This window comes from Mustela lutreola, chromosome 2 (genome assembly GCF_030435805.1).
Source record: "Mustela lutreola isolate mMusLut2 chromosome 2, mMusLut2.pri, whole genome shotgun sequence".
NCBI lineage: Eukaryota > Metazoa > Chordata > Mammalia > Carnivora > Mustelidae > Mustela > Mustela lutreola.
Window position 1 is genome coordinate 12,090,530 of NC_081291.1, and position 23,528 is coordinate 12,114,057.

The following is a 23,528-nucleotide window of genomic DNA, read 5'->3' on the forward strand; positions in this document are numbered from 1 at the left end:
TCCTCATAAAGATGAAATAAGATGCTTGTGTGTGTTCAAGACATTCAGCAAGTAGGGCGCCTGGGTGGCTCAGTGGGTTAAGCCGCTGCCTTCGGCTCAGGTCATGATCTCAGGGTCCTGGGATCGAGTCCCGCATCGGGCTCTCTTCTCAGCAGGGAGCCTGCTTTCTCCTCTCTCTCTCTCTACCTTCCTCTCTGCCTGCTTGTAATCTCTCTCTGTCAAATAAATAAATAAAATCTTTTTTAAAAAAAAAAAAAAAAGACATTCAGCAAGTAGAAGGAAATGCTGGCAGGAACCTGTTACAGACAGAACTGTGCTCCCCCAAAAGTCATATGTGGAAGCCCTAACCTCCAACATGACTATATTTGGATGTGGGACCTTTAAGGAGGTAATTAAGGTGACGCAAGAGCATAAGAGTGTAGCCCTAATGCAATAGGATTGATATCTTTGTAAGAAAAGGAAGAAGCACCAGGGCTCTCCCCCTCCAGGCCCACAGAAGAATGCGTGCGTTCATGCGGACCCATGAGAAGGCAACTGTCAAAGAGCCCAGAAGAGAGCTCGCCAAGAACCAACCCTGCCGGCACCTTGACCTTGGGACTTCCAGCCCGCAGAACTGTGAGAAAATAAAGATCTGCTGATAAGTCCCCCAGTCTGTGGTATTTCATAACGGCAGCCCAAGCTAACAAAGACCCCACGGGTGTGGCCCCAGCAGAGGACATGGTGTTTAAAACCCTCTAGGAGCACTTTCGGCCTGCACACGCTGGACAGAGTTGGACCCAGCAGAGAGAAAGCAGAGTTTCTCTCTGGGCCGGGGGCTCCCCTCCAGGAAGATCCCACCTTGGCCTGGGAGCAGAGGCCTGGTTAGAGAGGGGCAAGATGGGGCGGGTGCCATGACTGTTCCCCAGAGCTGGGGAGAGCAGAGATTCCCCCTGACTCTCCCCCTGGCCATCGGGACCTCCACCCAGGACCCTGAGGGCAGGAATCAGAGAAAGGGGCACCACCTTCAGTCGCTTAGCCTCTGGGCACTCCGTATCCATCCAGTCTGTGGCCACCTCCCCCATCAGACTCTCGCTCTTGGCCATGTTCCTGTGGGGACAGTTGAAAGGGGGTAGGAGAGAGGAGACAGTGGGGATGTGCACCCTGAAAGGCGGATCGGGGGCGGGGTCAGAGAAGAGCTCCCAGAGGCCAGGTCTGGGTCTGGGTCTGGGTCTGGGTTCTGGGGTCCTGGGTCAGTAGGCACAGGAGACAGGGTCAAGATGCAGGGTCCAAAGAGAGGATGTAGGATGAAGTCAAGGTCACAGTGGGGGATAGTCAGAAGTTACGATGGGTGGCAGCTAGGATCTTAAGGTAGAATTGGGCAAGGAGTGGGGTCAGGGTCAGGACAGTGGGCTATGGGATAGATGAAGGTCACAGGCATGCAGCAGGGATTACAGAAGATGACATCATGAGGATGGAGTTATCCTCACCACAGGTGAGAGATGAAGCCAGGATCAAGGAGGTTGTAGTAGGAATCAGGAGGTCATGAGGTCACAGGAGAGGGGTCAATTCAGGGGTTAGGTCAGGATGGGGTTGGAGGTCTTGAGGGACACATCAGGGAGTTGGAGGCGAGACCCAGTGCCAAGGTCAGAATGAAGTCAAAGGTCAGGGTGAGTTAGAGCCAGAGGCGGTACTTGGGGGCCATAGAGGATAGGGCCACGGGTCAGTAAGAGATTGAGGTATAGACAGGGATCATCAGGCCCACAAATTTGAGTATCACGGTGAAGTTCGGGAGGCCAGGATCAGGGCAGGGTCACGGTGGGGTCAGGGTCAGGGTCAGGGTTGGGGTCAAGGAAACTGAGATACAGGAAAAGAAGTCAGAGGGTCATGAGTCCAGGGTAGCCCCCAAGGAATCACCGAGTCAGTCAGTTTGTTAAGGGGATGAGCCCTGAGGTCCTGGCTGGAATCTGAAGTTAGGGTCTGCTTGGGATGAGAGGTTAGAGTCAGGGGGCTCAAGGGCTCCCAAGCGGCCCCACAGTCAGGCACGGGGAGCAGCCAGGGTCCTTACTTCATGCCCAGCGCGTCTTGGCCCACAGGCTCCCGCCGGCCCTTGTGGCCAGCAGCCACATCCTTGTGGAGTGCGAAGCCCTCGGGGAACCAGAGGGTGCTGTGCTCACGCTTGCGGCGGGCCACCATGACCCCCAGGACGAGGATGACCAGCAGGAAGACCGCGCTCGCAGCCAGCAGGGGAAGCAACGGCACGCTTGGCTCCGGCAGCTCCAGCGGCTCCCCTGGGGGCGGGAAGCAGGGGGGCTCGAGCACAGGCCCGGCCCCCTCCACCCCCGCGGAGCCCCAAGGCCACCCTCCTCACCCACCAGGCCGGGCCTCACCCCGCACGGCCCGCAGCGGGTACGGGAAGTCCAGGCGCTCCACGGCCGACAGCGCTCCCAGGTAGTCGGCCGCGCTCTGGGCGTCCGGGAAGCAGTGGTCATTCTCGGGCGACTGCAGGCACAGCCGGTTGTCGATCTCCAGCATCACCACAGAGCTGCAGGGATACGAGGGAAGGACAGGCAGGTTCCACGGCGCACCTGCCGTCAGCCAGGCCCGGAGCCCCGGGGGGCTCAGAAGAGGCCTCTCCTCTCACCATGTTGTCAGGGCCCACATGCCCCCAGTCTGGCACCGAACCCCACTAACGCCCCGAAACCAGTCCTGTTGTGGCCACCAGGGTCCCCTGACCACAAATCCAGTGGGCACTGTTTTCACGTCAACATCTCTAGTGGATGCCGTCGGTGCACACCCAAGTCTCCAGCTTCTAACAGCTGACAGCCGCCTCTACTCCAGGAAATGGACCTCAGCAAAGTGGCGACCTCTTCACTTGGGAGGTGACACCCCTTAGGGCAGCCCTCAGCCCAGGACTGGCTGATACAGGGTGTACACAGTGGCCCTCCGGTCTCAAGGGGGCGACTGACTCGGGGTGTCGCTCTAGAGCTCCCTGAAGAATGGCACTGAGGCCAGACGGAGACCCCTTCCTGCCTCCCCCTGCTTCCCTCCTTCCCTCTCTCCTGAGAGCACCCTTCCTTGCGGCACAGACGTCTGAATCCCCATCTCAGACTCTCCAAACTCCCTCTCACCTTGAGATGCCATCCTAGCTCTCTGGATGCTCCCTCTCCTCTTTTGTGAACTGATTTCCCTCAACCAATCCCTGGGTCTCTGTGTCCCCAAGTCATTCTTTTGTCTCCACTTCTGTGAGTCCCTCCCATGGCTTCAACACCCTTTTGTCTTTCTCATCTGTGCCTTCAGCCTTGCCTGTCTCCTGGAGGGGGGACCTCTACAATACCCCAGACTCCTCAGATTCTGCAAGCCTATGATCCCTGTTTATCACCCTGTGTCCTTTTCTGGGTGAGACACACACCCCTGCCCCCGCTGCCCAGAGACCCTATCACCACACCCAGGGAGCATCCAGGGACCGGTAGGTCAGCCAGACTCCATCCACTCCCCCACGCCAACTGTCCCTGTCAGAGCCCCTACCCTCCATCTCTAGAATCCAGCCCTCCTTGGCCAAGGGCCCCTTGCCTGCTCAGAGGCCACACCTCCCTTCTGGCCTCCCTCCTAGGCCACCCTCAGGAAAATTCTGTTTTCCATTTCTAAAAAAAAAAAAAAAAGGCAAAAACTACACATGCCCTTAACCACTCTGCTCTCCAGAGGACCCTTTCTGGTATTCAGAGGCACTTCTGTCACATCTTGGCGGGGGGTGGGGGGGGGGTGGGGGGGGTGGCACCTGCACATAGTGGGTAGGGGCCAAGCCCGCTCCCAAGACCACCTCCTCCCCAAGCAAACAATGACCCGGCCCCAGATGACAGAGGTGCAGAAGGTGGGACATGCAGGTCACATCACCAAGAAGGCTCCCCAAGATGTTAAGGGAAGTGAAACCCATAAGCCCTGAGGAGCGGGGACCCTCCCCTCCCCGACCAGCACCCTCAAGGGCCCCCGCGGCTCCTCCAGTGCAGCACGCACCCGATCACCTCCGGGGCCAGCTCGCGCCGGTTCCGGGACTCGGAGCCAGGACCCGGCCTATGGTAAGGGAAGACCATGGCCTGGCCGTTCTCGTCCAGGCGGAAGCGCAGCGAGGTGCGCAGGATGCCGCTGAGCCGCTGCAGGAAGTCGGCGCTGGAGCGCAGCAGCTCCTCAGGCGGCAGCAGCACGGTGAGCACCAGCACGCCGCGGGCCAGCAGGGCGGGCACCTCACCCGCACAGTCCAGCCCGTCCCAGCCGCACTCCTCCGTGTTGCAGCCCTGGTCACAGCGGCCATCAGCAAAGTGGTCTGCACAGTACTTCTCGTACACGGGACTGGGGGAAGAGAGGAGTGCGGTCAGAATCGTCCAACACCCCCGCACACGCCCCAGAGAGGACCCAGACTCCAGAGACACAAGGGGTACAGACGGTGAGAGCAGAGAGGGCTCGAATGTATCCGACAGGTGTCAGGCCTTCTGCAAACCCAGCCGTTCCTTCTTCAGTAACTAGTAGCAAATAACTATGGACAGATGCCTGCTGTAGGCATCCAGAAATATGCCCACCCAGGGACAGCAGGCATTCCAGTGGGCAGAGACAGGCATTGAAAGAGATGAATGAGCAGCAGAATACAGAGCATTTCAATTACACATCAGAAAAAGCTGAATATAAACACACACATATGCAGGATACTATGGGAATTAAAGGCTAACGAGGAAAATAAAGCAGGGGAAGTATTGGAGGTGGCCAGGGAGGAGCTCACTGAGAAGGGACTGCTGTTGGAGTGAAGGCTTGAAGGAGGTGAGGAAGGAGCCATGTAGCTTCCTGAGGGCAGAGGATTCCTGGCAGAGGGAACAGCCAGTGCAGTGCAAAGACCCTGAGGTGCAACCAAGCCTAAGGTATCTGAGAAATGGCAGAGGCCAGGGTGTCTGGGGCACGGTGAGTGAGGAGGAAAGTCAGGGTAATAAAGACAGGGAGATAAAAGTGAGGGAAGCGTTCTAGGCAGACAGAGGGACAAAAGAGGCAGAGCAGAGGGATGGACAGATGAGGTCCAAGAATGGACCAGAAGAGGTGTAGACAGGGACACCTGGGTGGCTCAGTCAGTCAAGCATCTGCCTTCAGCTCAGGTTATGATCTCAGGGGCCTGGGATCAAGTCCCCCGTCAGGCTCCCGGCTCATCAGGGAGTCTGCTTCTCCCTCTGCCCCTCCCCTCACCCAGCTTCCGCACATGCTCTCCCTTCTTTTAAATGAATGGATAAAATCTTTAAAAATCTTAAAAAAAAAAAAAAAAAAGTAGACAGACATTTGGGTGTGCTGAGGGACAAAAGGAATTCACGGATGGACAGAACAAAGTCCAAAGATGGACAAACAGGACAGGGGGAGAGGCAGATGGAGTGCGCAGGTAGAAAGAAAGACACAACACGGACAGGTCATGTCGTGTGTGGTCGGAGGGACAGAGAGCAGTGGCACATGGGTGGGCAGATGAGCCGCACAGACAGACCAACAGCACTCAGACGGGCAGACAGGGTCCACGAGGAAACTGAGGGCGAAGGAGTGGACATCCTACGGACAGTCTAAAGATGGACTGACATTAAGCCAGCGAAGCAGCAGAGAGAGAGGCAGGGCCCACAGATGCGCAGGTGGGGCCGACGGACGGAGAAGACACAAACCGGCGAGCGGTCGAACGGACCGGTCCGAGGGACGACGGACAGACAGACAAACGGAGGGGCTCACTTGCAGGTGCGCTCGCGGCCGCCGGCGCGGCAATCGAAGTTGTCGTAGAGGCAGGCGGGCGAGCTGCAGGCCGGGTCGCAGCGGCTGTTGTTGAAGAGGCGCCAGCACTGCAGCGCCGCGCACTGCCGCCAGGGGTCGCCCACGCTCAGCGAGCAGTCGCCGCCGTCCCAGCCGCAGCCGGGGCTGTTGCACTCGCGGTCGCAGCGCTTGTCCCCGCTCTTGGCCTCGCAGGCGGCGCTCGGGCACAGGGGCTCCTCCGGGGCCTCGGGCGCCGCCGTGGGCGCCTCGCACCTTGGTCCGGCCCAGCCCGGCGCGCACGCGCAGCGGAAGAAGGGTGCGAGCGGCGCGGGGCGGCAGGAGCCCCCGTGGAGGCACGGGGAGGCCACGCAGCTGGCGTTGGCGGCCCCCGGAGGCGACCCCCGCGCGCCCCGGCAGGCGGGCCCCGATAGTCCTGGGGGACAGGCGCAGCGCGGCCCACGGACCGTCTGCTGGCACGGGACGCCCGCCGGGCACTGCAGCTCCCGGCAGGTGCGCGCCACCCGCTCGCAACGCGGGCCCCAAAACGGCTGGGGAAAGAGAGGGAGCGAGGGATTTGGAAAGGTGGAGAAGAGAGAAAGAACGACAGGGTCAAGGCTTCGGAAGATTGAGCCTCCAATCTCCCCAGGTCCCGCCCAACCTCACCCCTAGCAGAGAAGCCCCTCCTCCCGCCCCCCCCCCCCGCCATGCCTCCGAACTTGTGCCTCCCCGCAACACACACACACACACCACACACACACAGTCTCTCTCTCTCTCTCTCTCTCTCTCTCTCTCTCTCTCCAGTTATTTTCAGTATTTCTCAGGAACCCCCTTCCCTTCCACCTCTCCTCCCCTAAAGCCACGCCCTCCAAAAAGGCCATGCTCCCCCTCCTCTCCCAGAGACGGGGATGTGACCTACCGGAGTGCAATGACAGGTAAATGTCAGCACACCCCCAGGGCCTGGGCTGGGACGGCACTGGCCTCCATGCTGGCAGGGCTGGGACTCGCAGGGAGACAGGGCAGTCTGACATCGGGGACCTAGACAAGCAGGAGCTGGCGGGTCAGCCACAGGGTAGGAACACAGGCAGGGTCCCAGGGCAGCCGCCTCGGATGCTTACCTGTGAAGCCTGGACGGCAGATGCAGCGGAAGCCCCCACCTGGGTCCTGCAGACAATCCCGAGTGTGTGCATCGTGGCAGGCACCCGGGTGACACTCATTGATGTCTGCCTCACAGCGCAAACCAGTGTACCCGGGGGGGCAGCTGCAGCGGAAGCCCCCCACCAGGTCCACGCAGGTACCATTGTGCAGGCACCGGGGGCCCTGGTCCAGGGGTGGGCCTGGGCCACAGTCGTCCTCATTAATCTCACAGAGCACACCTTGGGGAGGGGAGGATGGGGGGGAAGTCAGGAGGGGACAGAGACTTAGCCTCCCATCCTGTCCCCCAACCCTGGCCCTGGCATACCCAGTGTTCCTGGGGGGCAGGAGCAAAGATAACGGGCCACAAGGTCGATGCAGAAGCCCCCGTGCTGGCAGGGCTGGGAGGCACACTCATCCACATCATCCTCACAGCTGTCCCCTGTGTAGCCAGCTGGACACTGCAGCGATGTGAGACAGGGACCTCTAAGCCCAGAGGGACACAGATACTCCCCAGGAAGACACAGAGATCACAGAACAAGAGGACCTACAGTCTCATCCAACACAGAGAGCCATGCCCCGTGTACAGAAACACACACATACACACACACACACAGTACAAGGAAACACACCCAGTCACAGAGGGTTAGAGACACAGCCAGTGCAGAAGGACACACACACACAAATGCACAGGATAGACACACAGGAGAAACATCCAGATGTACCCAAGACACATACAACCAGAGATGCATTGGGACACCAGCATGTGCATTCACACCTAAAGGGCAGGGTATATGGAGGAATACAGAGATACATCTAGAAAACAACTGAAGACAGAGGCACACCCAGACAGACAGAAAGTCTCTCAGATCAACCAATAAATACACCCACAAGATTATACCCAAAGACACAAAAGCAAAAACCAGACATGCAACACACCCACACCAGGTCACAGACACACAGCATGACTAGCTCCCCTCTCCCCAAGTCTGGGTGCCCCTTACCTCACACACATAACCCCCCATGTAGCCTCGGCAGGTGCCCCCATGCTGGCAGGGCTGGCCCGAGCAGGGGTCCACCTCCTGCTCACAGTGGCTGCCCGTGCGGCCTTTTGGGCACACGCAGTAGTGGGAATTGTCCTTGTCCACGCACTGCCCACCTGTCTGACACAGCTCTTCCAGCCGCACCCCTGCGCAGAGGAGAGCAGGGTCAATCACGTATTGGCTCCTTCCTGACTGCATCGCTCACAGCATCACCAAACACCCCTGCTGGCATCAGTCACCAGGGTCTCACACACACCCCACTGGGTTGTCAGCCCTCCAAACTGGCACGGTCTCAGACACTGTCACACAAACACATATCCACACCTTTGCTGTCCACCCTAGCTCAGTCACACACAGCTACCTCATCCCTGCTACGATGTCATCCCAGCTACCTCATGGTGACAGAGGCATCCACCATCCTGGCACTGGCCAGCTGCCCCACATTACACATCCACAAAAACTCAGCCACACACCCCATCCCGCCCATATGCTCTGCCATAGCTTTGCTGGATTCTCGTTAGCAAGAAGTCTGTGCACACACACCCTCTGGAGCCCCACACCCCGCCTCTGTGCTCCCCCTCACCCATCTGGGCTGCGGCCTCCCTGCAGGGCAGACTCCGGATGTCACAGAGGCGGCCGCTCCACCCCGGGGGGCAAAGGCAGTAGAAGGTGGCCCCGGTCCGGGCACAGCGACCCCCGTTCTGACAGGGCGCGCGGCTGCACCAGTCTACCAGCGTCTGGAGGGGAAGCTGTCAGCGTCAGCGCTCAAGGACCCCCGAGGAGCCGCACCCCAGCTTCTCCAGGGTCCCAGGCAGGCCCCTACCCTAGACCAGCCCTCCAAATTCCTCCCGCAGGCCCCCGGTGACGCCGCCCACCTGGCACTGCGCGCCAGTGAAGCCCTCTGGGCAGGTGCAGCGGAAGCCAGGGTGGGCAGCACTGCAGACGCCCCCATGCAGACAGGGCCGAGAGAGGCAGGGGTCAGCCTCGTGCTGGCAGTGTGCACCCGTGTAGCCCGGACGGCACTGGCAGCTGAACGAGTTCACGCCGTCCACGCAGGTCCCACCGTGGAAGCAGGAGCTGGAGGGGAAGTGAGGAATGGGTCAGGCTCCGCCCCCATGCAGGCCCCGCCTTCTTGGCCCCTCCCCACGCCAAAAGGGCACTCTTCTGTGACATCCCCCCCCACAAGAAGCTGCAGCCCTAGCAGAGGTCCTGCCCCTTCCTGTCCCTTAGCCCCAACTTACCAAGTACTTCAGAGCTACGGTGGGAGCCATGTGGAGGCCCCGCCCTGACCTGGCCTCGCTCCTTTCCGAACCAGAGTCCCTAAGGTGACCTCCAAACAGATGCCCTAACCCTAACCCTTCCCGGACACTGCTCATCACAGATCAGAGCTGTGAGGTGCGTGCCAAGCCAAGAACCCTCTTCTTGTCCCCACCCCTTCTCATGTTCCAAACCCCATCCCATGCTAGGGTCCCCAAGCTCCTAGTAGGGACCCCACGCACCTGGGGCTGCAGTCTGGTAGATCCTGCTCGCAGTGGAAACCGCCATAACCAGGTGGACAGGTGCAGGTAAAGGAGGCCACGTGGTCAGTGCATGTGCCTGGGCCACAGGGGCTGCTTAGACACTCGTCCACATCTCGGGCACAGCGGGGACCAGCGAAACCAGGAAGGCAGGAGCACAAAAAGGAGCCCAGGCCATCCTGACAGGAGCCACCATTCAGGCAGGGGTCTAAGGTCCAAAGAGAGAAGCCCTGGTCATACACTTTGCCCTCCATCAGCTCAACCTGACCCAGCCATACCTTTCATAGAGGGAACTCAAGAGGAAACCAGGCTTAACTGGGAGGGGCACATTTGGTCAGAGGGATCAAATTCTGTCCCCTCTGTGGCCTCATCCCCTCCCTTATCTGGAAGCCTCACCTATGTACAAGGAAGAGAGAGATGGGGGAGCCAAAAGGTCCCTTTGAGCTGCCAAGCACATGCTGCTAGATGTGTCTATTCAATTCCTGGGCACAGCACTGAAGGCCTCCAGACCTGTGCTAGCCAGTAGAGTGGTCATTGGCCTCGTGTATCTAGTAAGCCCTTGATATGTGGCTGGCCCAAATTGGGATGGGCTATAAGAGTCGAATAAACACTAGATTTCTGATTTTGAAGACTTCATATGAAAACAAAAATGAATGTAAAAGAGCTCAATAATTTGATATTGATTACATGTTAAAATAACACTTTAAATGTTTAAATAAAATATTTATTATTCATTGATATTATTTATTTATATATTTATTTATTATATTAATATTCTTAATATTAAATTTAACTTTTTTTTTTTTTACTTTTTCAATGTGGCGACTAGAAAAATTTTATGTGTATATGTGGCTTACGTTACTGGCCTCTCAGACAGTGCTCTTGGAGCACTCACTCGGGGTCTATCATGTCATACTTTCCACATAACGTTAATTTGCTTGTTGCCAGAGGCAGCCTACAGGCTTCAGACAGACCTGTGCTCAGATCCCACCTCATCCCTCTCCCTTCGTGACCTTGGGCAAGCCACCTAACCTCTGGGACCTCAGTTTTCAAGAATAAAATGGGGAAAGTGAGAGAAGAGTGAATAAGAAAGCTCAGTGCTGAGCACATAGTATGGGCTTGAGGAATGTGCTCACTAGAGCAGCTCCTCCCTCCCCCCCCCCGGGGTCTCCCCTGAACTCACTGGGGTCACAGTCATCGATGTCCTGGTCACAGGAAGCCCCACTATACCCCCTGTGGCAGGTACAGCTGAAACTCCCCTCCAAGTTGGTGCAGGTACCATGGGAGCCACAGGGGGAGGGCCCAGCACACTCGTCCACATCCTGCTGGCATCGTGGGCCTAGGGATGAGGAGCAAGGTAACATCCAGGGTTAGAGGGGGCAGGGCAGGGCCTGAGAGTACCTGGCCCTCAGGAAGAACTGGAAGGCTGAGGGGGTGAATACAAGAACAAAGTGTGTGGCCATTTGCCTCTGGCTGTTTTGCACATGCTGTTCCTAAACTGCCTTGCCTTATTTCAGTGGGTAGTGAAGGCTTTCTGATTGAGGTCTGCCCCTCCAGGGAGCTGTCCCCAAACCCTCGGCCTGAATCCTAGCTTCCCCACTCCCGTATCCCTTCATCTTCTCCAGAACCGACCACACGGTTGCAAGTGTCTGTGTTCAGCTTGGTCCCTTCCTAAAAAGAAGCCCCCTCAAAAAACAGGGCCAAGGACATGTTTCCCTCTGGGTCCCCAGCACCACCCACTATGCAGCAGGGGTGCAGAGGAGGTGAGGAGGAGGAGAAAGAAGCAGGTGATGTACCTTGCCAGCCAGGGGGGCAGGAGCAGACAGGCAGCTGGCCAGGGACAGACTCGCAGTGGCCCCCGTGCTCACAGGGGTTCGGGGCACAGGGGGACAGCAGCTCACACTGATGACCTGTGGCGGGCAGGCAGAGTGAGATAGTCTCGACAGATTCCTCTTCCCCATCTCCTTCCAGGGTCCCCACCTTGTTACCCACCTCCAAATCTCCCGGGGAGGATAGGGGAGGAAAAGGGGAAAAAAGCCAAATGCAGAGGAGGGGGAGTGGAGCAGAAAGGAAATGAGCAGGAAGAAGTGGGGAGGGCGAGCCTGGGGTGGGAACGTGGGGACACACACCCTGTACACCAGGGGGACAGGCACAGTGGAAGCCCATTCCATCACTGGTGCAGGTGCCACCAGACCGGCAGGGCTGGGATTCACAGGCATCTCGAGCCAGGCTCTGGCTGCATCGGGGACCACTCCAGCCAGGCTCACACACACAGCGGAACCTGGAGGGGAAGGCAGTCAGGGCATGCCCATGGGCAGGGACACAGCAAGGGTTCAGGAGTTGGGGAGAGTCCTCACCCTCCGGGCGCATCGTGGCAGACACCATGACTGCAAGGATCCTGGGCACAGGGATGGCTCGCGGGAAGGCAGAGTGGGGGCAGGGAGCCAGGAGGGCAGAGGCAGCGGAAGCCATTTTCCCCATCCACACAGGAGCCTCCGTCACCGCACGGACTGGACGCACACTCGTTGATCTCCACGTTGCAAAGGGGCCCTGGAGAGCACGAAGGCAACCTCATCCCAGGACAAGGACGATGGTGCCAACAGGGAAAGGCAACCTTGCCTCATTTAGCATGGCCACACCCTCGAGCAAGACCAATCTCACCTTCATAACACATCAGCTCTTGTACAGATTAAGACAGCCAGCGCCTCAACCCAGAGCTGCCCCCAGATCATACTTGTCCCCAGACTTCCATGAAATCACCTTCATTTTCACCAAGGATTACTTTGGCCCTATGCAGAAACACGATACCTGAGACTGGACCCTCATCTGTGTTCCAGGATAACCTTGAGCTGATATGGGGACAACCTCAGACCAGTGGGAGAGAGCACAACCTCAGGGCTAAGTGTGGACAATCTCATTGGACAAGCAAATGCAAAGAGAGGGGCAAACTCAACTAAGAACAGAGTACTTTCATCCTCACCCTCTCAGCCTATAAAGACCCTGTTCCCATGGCAGCCACCTGCCCACCTGTAAAGCCAGGCTGGCAGACACAGTCATAGCGGTTGATGCCATCGCGGCAGACTCCAAAGGTGCAGGGGTTGCTGGCACAATCATCAATGTTCACCTCGCAGTTCACTCCTGGGGAGGGGGAACACGGCCACCACTGAGTCCCGCCAGGGGCACCATTCCCAAAGCCTCTGTGCCTTTCCTGCCCCAACCCGGCCTCCAGCCCCACCTGTGGTGCCAGGAGGGCAGCGGCAGAGATATTTGTCCACCAAGTCTAGACATTTGCCTCCGTGGCGGCAGGGCTGGCTGCGGCACTCATCCACCTGGCTCTCACAGCGTGTGCCTGTGTATCCCGGGGCGCAGGCACACGAGAAGCTGGCAATGCCGTCCACACAACGCCCATGGTGGCACGGGTCCGGGGAGCAGTCATCCACGTTGCGCTCACACAGCGTGCCCTCAAAGCCTGGAGGACCAGAGGGTCAGGCTCCACCCACCTGCCAAGGTTCTGCCCGCAGCCGTGGCCTCGGACCAATCCTCGCCCAGCTCTACCTCAGGCCCTGCCCATCTAGCCAACAGGAGGTGGGCTCTCTTCAGGCCCCGCCCCTTAACTCCCTCTAGCCACAAGTTCCAGGACTCGCCCGCCCCTGGCCAAGACACTTGCACAGATAAATCCCATCCCCAACTGCAACCTCTCCTCCAGTCTTTACCCTATCAGCCCTGTTCCGCCTCACTTCCCACTCTGGACTGGAAATAGGGACACATGGGAAGTGCCTGGGTGTAGAGGGATTTGGACACTCCCCCTCTACCAAAGTGCACCCCTTCTCTGGCAGACCCATTGGCCCCACTCCTAGCCTTACCACTGCTTACGTCCATCATTGGCTCCACCCCCTGGCTCTGTCATTGGCTCTCTCGAGTCCTGCCTTGCTGTAGCCCTGCCCCCAAATTGTCCCCAAGACTGTTATTTGCCTTGGCCCCCCTCTGTCCACCCCCAGACTCTTGCTGGCCTGTCATTGGCCCTCTCTCACCCTCTGCGCAGCGGCATTCATAGCCATCCGGCTGGTCCACACACTTGGCTCCATTCCGGCAGGGTGTGCTCGCGCACTCATCCACATCCAGCTGACACATGGCCCCACTGAAGCCTTAGGGTGGGAAGTGGGATGGGCAGAGGCCCAGGTAGGGTCAGAGACGTCACCCCGTGCCAGCCCTGCCTTGTTTGGGTGGGATGAGTGGGATGATCATTTACTTAGTTTTTAATGTGCGTGTGTGTTGTCTGTTTTTTAAATAGGCTCCGTGCCCAGCGTGGAGCCCAACGCAGGGCTTGAACTCAAGCCCGAGACCAAGACCTGAGCTGAGATCAAGAATCGGGTTTAACCCGACGGAGTCCCCCAGGCACCCCAACTTGGTTTTAAACTAATTTCAAGGTTTTTCATAGCACGTGGTTTCTGTTATGAAAGTTATCCACTAACATGGTCTTAGAGGGCTCCCCTAGAGCCTTTGCCTCTGCAGGGACCTGTCTCCTTCAGGCTCCCTGGCCCAGGGTCCTCACCCGAGGGGCAGGTGCAGCTGAAGCCGTTGACTCTGTCCTTGCAGACCCCACCGTTGACACACGGGCTGCTCTGACACTCATCCATGTCCACCTCACAATAGGTGCCTGTAAAGCCTGGGGAGTGAGGGAGGGGGATTAGGGCAGTGCGGGTTAGCTTCTGGTCTAAAGGGAGAGCACATGGGAAGGTAATCCCTTTCCTACCCGAAGACGACGGTTCCTCTGAGCCTTGCTTGGCCTTCCCCATCCCCACCCCCCAGGGCCAATCCCAGATTCAGCTTTTGACCTTTTGATGGACCTCACCCAACTGTGGATCCCAACGGCCAAAGCTTATGAGCCTCCCTATGGGCCTTCCCTTCAGACCACTCTCTTCCCTCTGCAGTCCTCACTCTACCGGGTCCTCGGGTACCAGGCCCAGCACCCACGTAACCTTGGGCCCAGCCTCCATCACATCTCAGGGTTAGTGCAAGACTGTCTGCAGGCTCCACCTTGACCCACTCCAGCTCCGGGTCCGGCCCTCGTATCATCTCCCGCCCCCCAGTGGGTCATAAGGCACAGACTCCAGTCCCAGCCCATCGGAGGTTCTACAGACTCCCTTTGACCGTGGCCCCAGCCATGCACAAAGCTGCTACTCTGGCCCAGCCTCCACCTCATCTCAGGGTTCCATTCCAGACAGTTTCACCAGGAAAGGGGGAGGGAGGTGTCGTGACCTGCAGGCTTCCCTTGCCACGCCCCCAGCCTCAGGCTCCGCCCTAGCCACACCCGCCACGCACCTGCCATGCAGATGCAGGTGAACTGGCCTATTCGATCAAGGCATGTGGCCTGGTTGCGGCAGGGCCCGGATAGGCACTCGTTGACATCAGTCTCACAGCGCGGGCCAGTGTAGCCACGGCCACACTGGCACAGGAAGGAGCCCTGTGTGTTCACGCACCGGCCGAGGTGTTCACATGGGTTGGCGCCTGCAGGAGGAAGCAAGGCCAGTGTGAGTGTGGGTGGCTAAGGACCCACCTCTCCCCTCCCTCCCAACCCTCAGACAACACACCCCCCCTCACCAATAGAGCACTCATCCACATCCTGGTCACACGCCCCGCCGGTGAAGCCTGGTGGACAGGTGCAGATGGCCCGGCCATTCACGGGGTTCGTGTCGCAGATAGCATCCTCGTGACAGGGGTTGCTGACGCAGGCGTCATCCAGGTGACATAGAAGCCCTGGAAGACGTTTGGCAGAGTTCGGGAGGGACCCTCCAGCTCTGCCAAAGGTCTCACATCCGCCACATACTGTTTTGTCTTTTGTTTCTATCAACGTGCAGTGTATTTAGGAGCTATTTTCCCCAATTGTTTATTATAAAAATTTTCAAATGTACAGCAAAGTTGATTCACAGGCCCACCACCTAGATTCAACTCTCATAAGCTTTATGTTGTTGTTGTTGTATTTCGGAACCACTCGAAAATGAGTTGGAAACATCCACACACTGTTTTAAAATATGTTGACTCCTTTTCTAAGTACATACTCTCAAGTCTTTGCCTCTGTGGTATCTTCTGCCTGACTCGCCCTGTCCTCCATATCCAAGTCCCCCTCCCAAACACCTTCCCTGACCCTGGCCGCTTGCAAAGGTCCCATCTCTTTCTCAGTCACAGGTAGCTCTCTATTCCCATGGCTCCTGCCCTGGACTGTGGGCCAGCATCTCCTTAGACCCCTCTCAGGCTCACCCTGTACCCCAAATCATTCTAACACTCAAGTCAGACTCCATCCCTGCTCTCACTATAGAACCATCAATGGCTCCCTGCTCCCTAGAAGGAAAACAGCCACTCACCAGTCTTGCCCATGGGACAGGCACAGTAGAATGAGGCCACACGGTCATGGCAGGTGGCCCCATGGAAGCACACAGCCGTGGCACAGTCATCGATATTCTGACTGCAGCTCTCGCCGGTCCAGCCATTGACACACACACAGCTGTGGCCACCCAGAGTGTTGAAGCAGGTGCCCCCATTGTGGCAAGCGTTGGGCTGCAGCTGACATTCATCCACATCCTCCGTGCAGAATTGGCCTGTGGCACACAGACACAGCAGTCCACACCCGCTGCACACCCACCCAAGGTCTGCCACCTGGCTCTCTTCAGCCCTGCTGCTCACCTGTCCATTCAGGAGGGCACTGGCAGTTGTAGGTGTTCACGCCATCCACACATGTCCCCCCATTTAGACACCGGTGCCCTGGACAGTCGTCCACATTGACTTCACAGTTCTGGCCCTCGAACCCTAGCAGGGGAGGAAAGCAAAGACCGTCACTGCCAGGCGGCCCGCTGTCCCTGCACTCCTGCTGCCTCCCCAGGGCACAGCTTCCTCACCAGGAAGGCAGGCACAGTCATAGGTGAGATCGCCACTCTGTCTGCATGTGCCCCCGTTACGGCACGGTGAGGGGGCGCAGGGCACGGCAGCATTCTCACACAGTGGCCCCGTGTAGCCAGCTGGGCACTGGCAGCGGAAAGAACCAGGTGTGTTGAGGCAGGTGCCACCGTGGCGGCAGGGCCCTCCCACCCGGCACTCATCCACATCGCTTCGGCAGCTGCGGCCCTGGTAGCCAGGCGGGCAGGAGCAGATGTACCGGCCATCGGGCCCCACCGAGCAACGGGCACCGTGGGTACAGGGGCTGCTGAGGCAGGGGTCCGGTAGGGAACAGTCGGGACCTAGAGGGACCAGAAGAGGGTGAGCTTGGGCTGTTCACATGCTTGACTGGCTTGGGCTTCCCTCCAGACCATCCCTTACCTCGGAAGCCACGGGGGCAGCGGCAGGAGAACCGGGCGGTGCCTGCCACCACGGAGCTCTGGCAGACGCCCCGGCCAGCACAGGGACCCGAATGGCAAGGGTCTTCCAGCTGGCATCGCTCACCCACCCAACCTGGCGGGCACCTGTAGGCAGAGATAGCTTAGTATTAGGGAAGTACTAGGGTGGTACCAGGCAGAAGCATCCCAGACACAGAGAAACACACACGTGACAGCAAGAAATACACATGCAAGTAGCCCAACAATCAGGCACGCCCGTTTATTCATGCAACCAACATTCACTGACTAACTACTGTGTTCTTAACAATAGGAATACAGTCGCAAACACATTAAAAGTCATCCCCACCCTCTTTATGCTCACAACCAAGCTAGGCAAAGAGAAGATACACAAATCATGAATGAGATAACATGCCAGCATGGGGTGGTAAGGGCCATGAAGAGTTCAGCGGGTTGTTGTTTTGTTTTTTAATTATTTATTTATTTATTTGACAGAGAGAGATCAAAAGTAGGCAGAGAGGCAGGCAGATAGAGAGAGGTTTGGGAAGCAGACTCCCCGCTGAGCAGAGAGCCCTACGTGGGGCTCGATCCCAGGATCCTGAGATCAAGACCTGAGCCGAAGGTAGAGGCTTAACCCACTGAGCCACCCAGGCACCCCAGTTCAGTGGGTTTTGAGTCATGGCCCCCGGAAAGAAATGCCCATGTCCCAGAACCTGTGATTCTGACCTTATTGTGGAGGTAACTAAGTGACAGATAACAAGATGAGATCATCCTGGATTTTCCAAATGGGCCCCCAAATCCACTGGCCGAGGGAGATATGGGAGAAAGAAGAGAAGGCCAAGTGGAAGACAGAAGCAGACACAGGGTGTTGCACCCACAAGCCCAGGAGCTCCTGGAGCTGCCAGGAGATGGAAGAGGCCAGGAAGGATTCTCTTGGAAAGGCCCTGCAGATGGCGGGGCTGCCAGCACCTGGAATTCGGGCTTCTGACCCCCAGAACTGTGAGAATAAATTTCTCTTCTTTAAACCACCCAGTGTTTGGTGGTTTGTTATGGTAGCCAGGAAACTAGGACACAGGATGAGGGAGATGAGTAAGGAAGGCAGGCAAACATGGTCTTTTTGGACTGAAGAAGGTAAGGGAGAAGGGCATGGGGTTGTGTAAGGAAGAGCCTTCCAGGCAGAGGGAATAGCAAATGCAAAGTCTCAGACTCCAGAAGACAACCACTCTGGCACAGAGAGACTCAGAAACATACACAGATAACACAGCAGGACAGCCAGTTCCACATACTGGCCTGGCAAACATTCAGACCCAAATCCACAGCTCAGTTCACAGATGGGTAGCTCTCATGTGGAGAGAGAGTGTAACTCAGACATCCCTTCCTGCCACTGGGAGGAGGAGGTGGACCACCGTGCTGGTGCCCTCTGACTGGGAGAGAGCCCTCCGGCCTGCAGCCCCTTCCCCAAACTCCCCAAGAAAACCTTGAGTAGGAAGGAAATTAGGCGGTTGGCCTTAAGACTGGAAACCTCCGGAGGCAGAGGAGGGACGGAGGGACACTGGCAGGGTGGGAGGGAAGGGTTTAGACTGGCAAGAGGGTCCAAGGTCCCGCCCCGACGCTGCCCACCCCTGGCGCGTTCCCTCCCTCTAGCTCATCCCAGCCGCTTGGGGCTAACCTCAGGCAGCTGACTCAGTTCCTAGCGTCACCCACAAGATCCCCCACCCCGGCCCCCAGCGAAACAGGCCGGGGCACGGCAGGGCAGGGGTGCCAATGGTGTTGAGAAGGGAGGGCCAGGCTCCCAGCCCCCTTCCCACAGCCCCGCAGGGTGAGGACGTCCGTCACTACTGCGGGCCGAGAGAGGGCGCGCTGCGCCGGGCGCGGGGGACTGCCGGTCCCACCGCCAGGCTGGGCGCGGCCGCGCGGCCCCCTCCCGACGCCCCGGGCGGGTTCCCACGCTCTGCGCCCCGCTCCCCCGCCGACCGGTCGGGCCGGTTCCAGCCTCCGCCCGCGCCCCGCCTCGCAGCCAGGGCTTTGGGGGAGCCGAGAGGGGGAAGAACACTCTTGGTTGGGGGTCGGTAGGAGGGGAGGAGAGGGGAGGGCGGGGGAGGGGAGGGGAGGGGGTGCGGCGAGAACTGGGAGACAGAGACATTGCCTTGGAAGGCTACTTTGAGGAAGAGGCTAAGGGGGGATTCGTGGAGAAGTGACATATTGGGACGTTCCTGAAAAGACACGAGTATTTGGAACCTTGAAGGAGATTGGGGGGCCCGTGGGGAGTGGTTCTCACGGCCCAGCTCGCGGAACAGCCCGCTCCACTCCGGGGAATCCGGGCTCCGGGCCGCCGCGCGCGCTGGTGATTCACCTGTTGAGGGGCGGAGCAGCCGCGGCAGCATTCACCTGTCGGCTGTATTCCAGGTGCTGAGCTCCACTGCGCAGGCGCCAGGCCCCGCGGCTCCGCCTCCCAGGTGAGTGGTTCCAGATAAGGTCACACTTTCCCCCACCCCCACCAACGCAGACTCCTAACCCGAGGAACCCGCTTGGCAAGGCTAAGTCCCCACCTGGGTGAGCCCCAGTGGGCTCCAGTCAAAGCGCGTGTGTAACTTCAAAGGGGCTCTCCGGGATCAAAAGTCACCCCAGACCCGCCCAGCTTGGCACACACATTCAATTTGTTGTTGAATAAATGAATACATTAATGAATCAATCAATGGCTACTATTACTAACAACAGATATTATAAAAGGACCTACCCATTTCCCCAAAACCTTGAGACGTTCACCTTTATGGCACGTATTACCTGTGCCCCTACTAATCTTCATCATCATCTTCTTCCCTATTTATAGAGCACTTACTGCTCGCTGAGCATTACACTGAGTTCATCCCATGAAGGGTCTCTTAATCTTTATAGTCAACCCCATTAAAGAGGGACTATGATTGCCCCATTTTCCAGATGCAAAAACTGAGGTTCAGAGAGCTCAAAGCACTTGCTCAAGGTATCCCAGAGCCCAGAATTCAAACTGAGTTCTGTCTCCCTCTGCTCAGTTCTTTCCCAGCCTCTGCTCAGCAACGTCAACCCTCTGCCTTTCCCTATATTATCTAACAACTGAATTCTTAGCCCCTTCATGGTCACAAGCCAGGGGGAAGTGCCCCTATTTCTGAGATCCAGAGAGAAGTGACTAACCCAAGGTCACACAACAAGAAAGTGGCATTGCAGAGCTGTATTACAGCCCCCTTTATGCCCGCCACTAAAGGTCGAGACATGGGAAGATGCAATTGGTGTGCCCACTATTGCCAAGCCATTGGTCCCTGAAGATCTGTTGATTGAATAATAACTACCTCCATCAGAGGCTTTACACATTACCTCAGGCAGCCAAGAACTCTGTGAAGTGGGGTTTAATGTGCCTGTTTTCCAGACCAGGACACCAAAGCTTAAAGGGTTTAGGTCCCAGGCAGTCAGCAACACGATGTGGGATCTGAACCCCAGCCAGGCAAATTGCAGAGCCCCTGCTCTTAACCTTCCTCACTTCTTAACCCTGCTCAATTCCAATGGGGAACAAGAGGTTACCCAAGCCATACACATGTAGGAAGTGGTAGAGGCGTTGGTGGTGGACACAGAGGCAAGGGAAGAAGACAGACTACCTCCCCACACAGGACCCACTGATGGCACAGAGCCAGGCACTCACAGGCAGGCAGCCTCCCGGGAGGGCAGCTGGGTGCAACGACCTCCATTCATACACGGGCTTCCGTCCAGGCAAGGAGGTGCTGTGTGGGGGCAAAGGAAAATTGGGGGGGTCAGTCAGGCACCCAGGAACCCCAGCTCAGAGTGACAAAGTCCATCCTTCCCTCCCCCAGGCAACAGCTGCAACGGGCTGGGGGTGTCTCTGTGGGTGCATGGAGCCCCCGCATCCCCAGTTCCCACGGCCCCCCGCCCCGGCTCCAGCTGTTGGGGCTGCAGCTGTCCCTGCCAGCTCAAGCCCTGGGAACCACAAGGCAGGGGCGGGCAGGAGGAGGTGCTGACTTGTGCCAGATGTGGGGACTCAGGAAGCTGCCAGAATGGGGGGTGCAGAGGCAGGAAGTGAGGGTGCTGAGCGTTGAAGGGAGGTCCGGGGCTGTGTGCCCAGATCCCAGGGTAATGGAGAGGGCAGGGGCGAGGAGGCCTGGGCCCCTGGGTCTTTGTTGGCCTGATGTTGGGCATCTGCTCCAGCTGCGCAGAGCTGTGTGGTGCTCTGGTGAGAGGGGCTAAGGCCTGTACCCCACGCCCAGCCAGCACTGGATGCTGCAGGGATAGAGTGTGGGTTGAAGGGAGGGGCAGCTGGCAGTAGGCATGTGCTGCCCGGTCCGGAGTCCTCATCCCTGAGGGCTGTGTCCCTCTGGGGCGTGGCAGTCTAACTGTCCTGCCAGACTGGTCTGCGCCAGACGCGGCTGGGTGTGAGCTAGTGGAGAACTGCGTATGTCGGCAGGTGTGGGACCTCTGTGTGTGTGTGTGTGTGTGTGTGTGAGAACTGCGTATGTCGGCAGGTGTGGGACCTCTGTGTGTGTGTGTGTGTGTGTGTGTGTGTGTGTCACAGATGGAGAGATGGAAAGAGACGGAGAGAGACGGAGAAAAACAGAGACAGACACAAGGAAACTAGAAGCAGCCGACACAGAGAGAAGGCAGAGAAGTACAGAGAGAGAGAGGGAGAGACACATAAGTTGAGCTGGACACGCGAAGAGGACAACATGGCATGTGTCCCCTTCCTCAGGGGACAGGGAGAGACAGGACACTACCGCCCAGACAAGGGCCTGTGGCTGTTTGGGAACTCACAGTAGGAGCCATGTGACACAGACTGCCGGCCTCAATGAACAGCAGACCATGTGAGCCATGTGTGCGTGTGCTCGAAGTACATGCGTGTACAAATGCCTGCGCCATCTATGTGTGCACGGGTGCCCATGCACGTGAGCCCTATTCATATGGTACACAGCTGTGTGTCTCTGGGTCTAGTGTATTCTCAGGTGTGTCTGTGTATGGGTTGGGTGTGCCTCTCTGCATGTGTTACACTGGGTGCAGGCATGCCTTGGATCTGTGTGTGTCTGAATGTAGGCAGGCAGCGAGTACAAGGCTCTGGGCTGCTGATCCTTGGTGTGTATGAACATGTGCAATTGTATGTGCAAGTATGTTAGTGTGCGGGCTGCATATCCACTGGGCGGGTGTACTGCGTGTGCGTGTGTGTGTGCACGTCTCTAGCTGCCTGTGTGACCCCGGGCTGTGTGTGCCACAGATTGTGTGACAGGCCATGTGTGTGTGCGCGCTGGCCCCGCGGGGGCGGCAGCTCCTGCCCCATCCTGCCCCGTCGGGCACCCGGCTGGGCGGTGCAGGCCCTTCCTTCCCAGCGCCGAGCCCCACAGCGGCTCCCTGGGACCCAGGGCCAGGGGCTTTCGGCAAGTGTCCCTCTTCCGCCGGCCAGGCCTCCCTTGGGGGTGTGCGCCCCCGCAGCCCCCGCCCAGGCCCCGCCGCCCGTACCGCTTTGTCTGGCAAAGAAAGCGCGAGGCCGGCCCGGGGGGGAGGGGGTGTCTAGACGGCGCGGCCATTGTCCCAAGCGGGGGAAGGGAGAGCGGGGAGGGGGAGGGGCGGGGGGCCCCGGCCGGCTGGGGAGGGGCTCGGGCTGCGGAGACGGGGCGCTGGAGCTGGAGAGGAGCACGTGGGCTCGCGCCCCCCGCCCTCCCTTTCCTCCCCTCGCGGGGGCGGGGTCCCGTGGCCTCCCGGTCCCTGCGGCCAGGGGAGGGAGCGGGGCCGAGGGCGGGGAAAGGGGCGCGGGCGCCGATGTGCCTCCAGCTCCGACTCCGGCTCCGGGTCTTGCCGCGCTCCGGCCTGAGAAGTTTTTCCCCGAGTTCGGAGCTCCGAGAACTTCGCGCCCCCTCCCCGTCCCCCGCCCGGCCAGGCCAGCCCTGGGTGTGTAGGGGGGCTTTTGTGCGAGGGGTCCCCTACCTGGGGGTATTGGGCATCAATCGTGACTTTCCCAAGACTGCAGACCGACGTGCATTGGGAGCAAGCCCCAGACTCTTGGTCCCCCCGATCTTGCGTCCCTGATCCCCGCACCTCAAGCTTCCAGTCCCTCATCCCTGGGTCCCTTCATCCGCAACTCTGATCGTTCCGGGACCCCTATTCTTCGGACCTCTGGGGACCTGCCCCCTCCCCCTACTGAGCCCCTGTCCCCCCCGGGACTGGCACGTAGCCCCCGAGCTCCTGCTCCCTGCCCCCGCTCTAGTCCTTGTCTTCCAGACCAGCTCCCCAGTCCCAGACTCGGGGGTCCTTAAACTCCGCTCTTACCCTCCCCCAACCCACCCACCCAGTCCCGCCCGCTAGGTCCCAGCCCCTCACCTGCAGCCCCGGGCCCCGCTAGCAGTAGCAACAGGGGCAGTGCCCACACGGGCGGCAGTGGTGGCGGCGACGACATCGGGCGACGGCGGCGGCGGCGGCCCCGGGTCCCCGGCCCCATGGCGGCAGGCCGCGACCCTCCCTCCTCCCTCCTCCCTCCTTCCCTGGGCTCCGGGCGCGTCCCGGGCCAGCCTCCGCGCCGCCAACTTCGCCAAAGTGAGGCTGCCGGGCCGCCCCGCCCCCAGCCTTGGGCGGCTCGCCCCGCCCCGGGGCCGGCCCTGAGCTCCCCCGCACCCCCCACCCCTACCCCCTACCCGGCCTCCCGGGGTCCCTGCCCACCCTCCTCCACCCACACAGCCTGGGACCCGCAAACCCTAGGAAATTCAGTCCGGCTATGCGGTGAAGCGTGGGTTGAATCCGCAGTGACAGACACA

The 23,528-nt window shown here is 58.9% G+C and overlaps 1 protein-coding gene across 3 annotated transcripts in view; it reads right to left on the reverse strand.

Annotated features, from left to right (window-relative positions):
- The window catches only part of NOTCH3 (notch receptor 3), a 33,756-nt gene extending 10,463 nt beyond the window's left edge, over positions 1 to 23,293 (reverse strand). The window contains exons 1-28 of one of the 3 annotated variants that reach the window (XM_059160285.1): positions 23,098 to 23,287; positions 20,423 to 20,501; positions 16,739 to 16,881; positions 16,321 to 16,659; positions 16,109 to 16,231; positions 15,790 to 16,023; positions 15,029 to 15,184; positions 14,750 to 14,935; positions 13,980 to 14,093; positions 13,459 to 13,572; positions 12,663 to 12,896; positions 12,455 to 12,565; positions 11,785 to 11,977; positions 11,557 to 11,708; positions 11,224 to 11,337; positions 10,611 to 10,766; positions 9,410 to 9,635; positions 8,786 to 8,987; positions 8,494 to 8,647; positions 7,872 to 8,056; positions 7,196 to 7,328; positions 6,852 to 7,109; positions 6,653 to 6,771; positions 5,719 to 6,284; positions 3,991 to 4,323; positions 2,367 to 2,521; positions 2,045 to 2,267; positions 1,002 to 1,086 (exon numbers count right to left, since the gene is read on the reverse strand). In XM_059160285.1, coding sequence (XP_059016268.1) covers positions 1,002 to 1,086; positions 2,045 to 2,267; positions 2,367 to 2,521; positions 3,991 to 4,323; positions 5,719 to 6,284; positions 6,653 to 6,771; positions 6,852 to 7,109; positions 7,196 to 7,328; positions 7,872 to 8,056; positions 8,494 to 8,647; positions 8,786 to 8,987; positions 9,410 to 9,635; positions 10,611 to 10,766; positions 11,224 to 11,337; positions 11,557 to 11,708; positions 11,785 to 11,977; positions 12,455 to 12,565; positions 12,663 to 12,896; positions 13,459 to 13,572; positions 13,980 to 14,093; positions 14,750 to 14,935; positions 15,029 to 15,184; positions 15,790 to 16,023; positions 16,109 to 16,231; positions 16,321 to 16,659; positions 16,739 to 16,881; positions 20,423 to 20,501; positions 23,098 to 23,215 — 5,205 coding nt within the window. In that variant the 5' untranslated portion in view covers positions 23,216 to 23,287. Of the gene's footprint in view, positions 1 to 1,001; positions 1,087 to 2,044; positions 2,268 to 2,351; positions 2,522 to 3,990; positions 4,324 to 5,718; positions 6,285 to 6,652; positions 6,772 to 6,851; positions 7,110 to 7,195; positions 7,329 to 7,871; positions 8,057 to 8,493; positions 8,648 to 8,785; positions 8,988 to 9,409; positions 9,636 to 10,610; positions 10,767 to 11,223; positions 11,338 to 11,556; positions 11,709 to 11,784; positions 11,978 to 12,454; positions 12,566 to 12,662; positions 12,897 to 13,458; positions 13,573 to 13,979; positions 14,094 to 14,749; positions 14,936 to 15,028; positions 15,185 to 15,789; positions 16,024 to 16,108; positions 16,232 to 16,320; positions 16,660 to 16,738; positions 16,882 to 20,422; positions 20,502 to 23,097 lie in introns of all 3 variants that reach the window. The other 2 variants (XM_059160284.1, XM_059160286.1) reach the window with 2 other exon arrangements.
- Between the last annotated feature and the right edge of the window lie 235 nt (positions 23,294 to 23,528).